Consider the following 3,902-nt stretch of genomic DNA (forward strand, 5'->3'; position numbering starts at 1 on the left):
ATGTGCAACGAAATTAAAGACACTATAAGTAAAATACCTAATGTAACATTATGAATAAATACACAGCAGCATGTGCAGTCAATGTGGATACACACATTAAAACAAATTAAATTTAATTTACCAATGTAGGTAAGTTAACAACCAATTGCATATTACGATTCTTTCAACCACCTATAATAAGTTAATTGACGTAACCTTGATAGATGTTTGTAGGGACATTCACCCTCGGGTTGGGGAGGTTCAACATTCCTCCGCAGTGTTAAGGGAAGGGCTGAAGATATAAAGACCCCAACACAGACTAAAAGGTGTGAGTGACCAGTGTCGAGTCTCCAGTTCAAGTAGCAGAAGTAACAGTAGCGTCACCATGAGCTGCAGTCCGGAGAGGATATCTTCTTACCGCCGGCACTTCGACGGCACTCCTGCCTTCCAGCTGCGGGTGTCCAGTCCCTCTCCCAGCCGCAGGGAGACCCGCCACCGGTCGGCCAGCTTCACGCGGACTGGTGGGGCGATGGGGCGCAGGGCCGTGACCAGGTGAGTCACCTGTCCAATGCCATTCAATCCCATTCACTTGTTTTAGATTTTTTTCAAATGTGCAGCAAAATTGCATGCTAAATCACAAGAAGTATGATCCTAAGCCATCCTAGGCACTGAACAGGTGTAGATGTAGTGTTCAGGGGGGAATGAACTCTAGACCTCGAGCAAGGCACACAGATCAGCTATTATATGGATGTGAAGTACCTAACAGATCTAAAAACCCTGTTCAAAATTAAAGAAAAAACATCCATAAAATGATATATCTGCTGCACTGTTTTCTGATCCTATCTACAGCAGTGGCAGTATGGGAGCGCTGTGCTTTGGTATGTCTATGGGCCTTGGGTCAAAACTGGACCTGGATGCAGCTGCAGCAGAGAACCAGACCTATATGATTACTCGAACCAATGAGAGGCAGGAGATGGTAGCCCTCAATGACCGCCTGGCGGTGTATATTGAAAAGGCAAGAAGACCAGACACACAAAGACAGACAAGCTTTAGCCCATATTTATATATTTTGCAATTATTCCAAGATAAAATATAGCAAAAGCAACAATTGTATAAACCAATATGCTGTAATTACTTTGTTTTTGTGCTTTCGACTCGTAACTTCTTATAGGTGCGAACCCTGGAGTCAAAAAACAAGCTGCTGGAGGCTGAGATTGAGGCCCTGAAGAGCCGTCATGCCAGACCATCAGGCCTCAGGCAGCTGTACGAGTCTCAGCTGAAGGATCTCAACAGGGATGCAGATCAAATGAGAGCCCAGAGGGTAAGGACAGCCATATCACATGGCTGCAACATATTTAGATCTTGGTTTGTTGTGACTAGCGTAGAAGATGTGGTTAAAAATGTGGTAACGCTGGTGCTGGTTTTCACCCCATATACAGGACATGTCTTTGGCAGCCAAGGAGGCGATGTTGGGCCAGTTGGACATGCTTAAGGCCAAATATGATGAAGCTGTGGACGTCCGGAAAAAGACAGAGCACGACATTGAGGCTCTTCGTCCGGTAAGAAACAAAGGAACGTCTTTTCACAGCTTCATATTTAATATGTTTCTCAAGTGAAAACAAGGCTTATGAGCAGAAATGATTTCATTTCACAAAACCAATCAAACCTTGTGTGGTTCATTGTCCCAGGATGTGGACAGAGCAACCTCAGCACGGATTGTGCTGGAGAAACACCTGGAACAGCTGGAGGTTGAGCTGGCCTTCCTGCAGAGAGTTCACAAGGAGGTAATGCATGTTTTGGATAGCGTGAGCAAGACTGTCAACATGACAAATATCATCATGGTGTGAAGGTTCATAGGAAGCTAAAGGGGAAAGCTTGTGGTGCAGTCATGGAGTGAACTTAATAACACAATTACATGTTTACATATGACAGATCAAATACTGTCTCCATGTATTTCTACAATCATCTTTCATATTTCTATTATTTCTATTTTAGTGCAGCATATACTGATATTCTTTTCACTCTGTGATCCACTGAAAGGAAATCGAGGAGCTGATGCAGCAGATTCATTCAGCAACCTCCAAAGTGGACATGACCTTTGGCCTCCCAGACCTCTCCACTGCTGTCAGACAGATTCAGTCTCAATATGACAGCATTGCTGCCAAAAACCTACAGGTAGGGTACAACACAACAATGAGGCCACTTACCATTGTTAATAACACACAATCATTATTGTTTCAGGGATGCAAAAAATACAACTGTGAGGCTATAAACAGCAAACTCTTTTAATGTTTGTCCTCCTCCAGGAAATGGACACTTGGTACAGGTCAAAGTTTCAGGACCTGAGCAACGCCTCCAACAAACACGTTCAAAGTGTTCGCAGTGTGAGAGAGGAAATCACAGGCTACAAAAAGGATGTGAGTAGGATTTTTTTGAGTCTTGTTCATGGTTACTATTACCACTTCTTAGCTGTGTGTGTGTGTGTGTGTGTGTGTGTGTGTGTGTGTGTGTGTGTGTGTGTGTGTGTGTGTGTGTGTGTGTAGATTCTCAGCAAGGGACGGGAACTGGATGCACTCAAGATGAGGAATGAGTATTTGGAGGCTCAGATTCGTGATGCAGTGGAAAAACACAAGAAGAAGGAGGAGGACTTACGGGTAACTGACGTACCACTTCATTTATGTGTATAATCTCAGGATTTTCACACAGAAGGATGCATATGATGTTTTGAAGTCATCCACTGACCCAAACTCCTTTAGATAAATCTATTGTATTCTGCAACAGGAGCGTATAGAGGCGATTAAGCTGGATCTGAAGGTCACCAAGGAGAAGATCGCTCTGCTGCTGCGCGAATACCAGGACCTGCTAAATGTAAAGATGGCTCTGGAGGTTGAGATCACCACCTACAGGTGAACAAAGCATAACCTCTGCTTGAAAGCAGATCACCGCATTTAGTTGAAATTATGAGATGGGGCAATGAAAACGAGAAAACTTGTCACATATTTTTCTTTCCTATGCAGTATTTAGCTTCACTTGCCTCTGTTTACATTTATCAGGAAGCTGATTGAGGGGGAAGACAGCCGTCTGGGCACCATGGTCCGAAGCCTGTCCCTAACCGGAGGCCTGAATCTCACTTCCGGTGTCAGCATGCGTGCAGCGTCAGCCTCTGATAGCTCAGCCCCTGCAGCAATTTCAAAGCTGGATGGAGCCTCCGGTGACTTGACCTGTAGAGGGGCTGAGAAAGCCTCGGGTGCTGGCGGAGCCCGAGCGGAGGTGGCCTCATCAGACACCCAGACAAATTTAGAGGAGCAGGCAACTGAGATGTCCGAGAGAAAGACTGTTCTCATGAGGTAGAGGGTGACATCAATCCGAATGAGATAGCCAACTGACAACATGACATTTCTTAATCTTGTTTCTCCACCTGTTGCCTGTTGTTTCTCCCAGAACAGTTAAGACAGATGAGGACACTTATGAGAGGGACACACAGGAGCGCACCATCATCATTTCTGGGGCAGCTGATGACACAGAAGAAGAAGAATAGACCATTTATCAACAGCAAATCTCAGTGCTAATTATATGTGCTGTACGCCAGCGTTTCATGTTATTCGGGTGTTTTCAGTGCTTAGAAAATCCTATAATTCAATACTGAGTTTAAGAGAAAACACACTGCGCAGCAGGAAGAGGAATACTAACCTGTGCTCAAACAGAATGTGCCCATTTAAAGTGTTTCTTGTTCATCCATGTAGAAATTAAGAAAGATTCACACTCTGGTGACTTTGCTCTGCTTGCTCCTAACTCCATCTGCGTTCCTGCTCTTTTAACCCTCCTGTGTGTTGGGAACATGTGTTTCAAAGTGACTGAATAAACAGCAAGCAATCATAGATGTGGCTTTCATTTAAATCAAAAGAGATACACACACATACATA

At 44.3% G+C, this 3,902-nt stretch overlaps 1 protein-coding gene across 1 annotated transcript; it reads left to right on the plus strand.

Annotated features, from left to right (window-relative positions):
* Nucleotides 1-364: 364 nt before the first annotated feature.
* Nucleotides 365-3,796, plus strand: ngs (notochord granular surface). Its single transcript, XM_070987784.1, has 12 exons — nucleotides 365-531; nucleotides 829-994; nucleotides 1,151-1,300; nucleotides 1,419-1,538; nucleotides 1,668-1,763; nucleotides 2,020-2,154; nucleotides 2,286-2,396; nucleotides 2,523-2,633; nucleotides 2,761-2,885; nucleotides 3,033-3,326; nucleotides 3,421-3,576; nucleotides 3,635-3,796. Exons 1-11 carry the CDS (start codon nucleotides 365-367, stop codon nucleotides 3,515-3,517), a joined length of 1,572 nt encoding a protein of 523 aa, XP_070843885.1. The 3' UTR covers nucleotides 3,518-3,576; nucleotides 3,635-3,796.
* Nucleotides 3,797-3,902: the final 106 nt, after the last annotated feature.

This window comes from Chaetodon trifascialis, chromosome 19 (assembly GCF_039877785.1).
Source record: "Chaetodon trifascialis isolate fChaTrf1 chromosome 19, fChaTrf1.hap1, whole genome shotgun sequence".
In the NCBI taxonomy this organism is placed as follows: Eukaryota; Metazoa; Chordata; class Actinopteri; order Chaetodontiformes; family Chaetodontidae; genus Chaetodon; species Chaetodon trifascialis.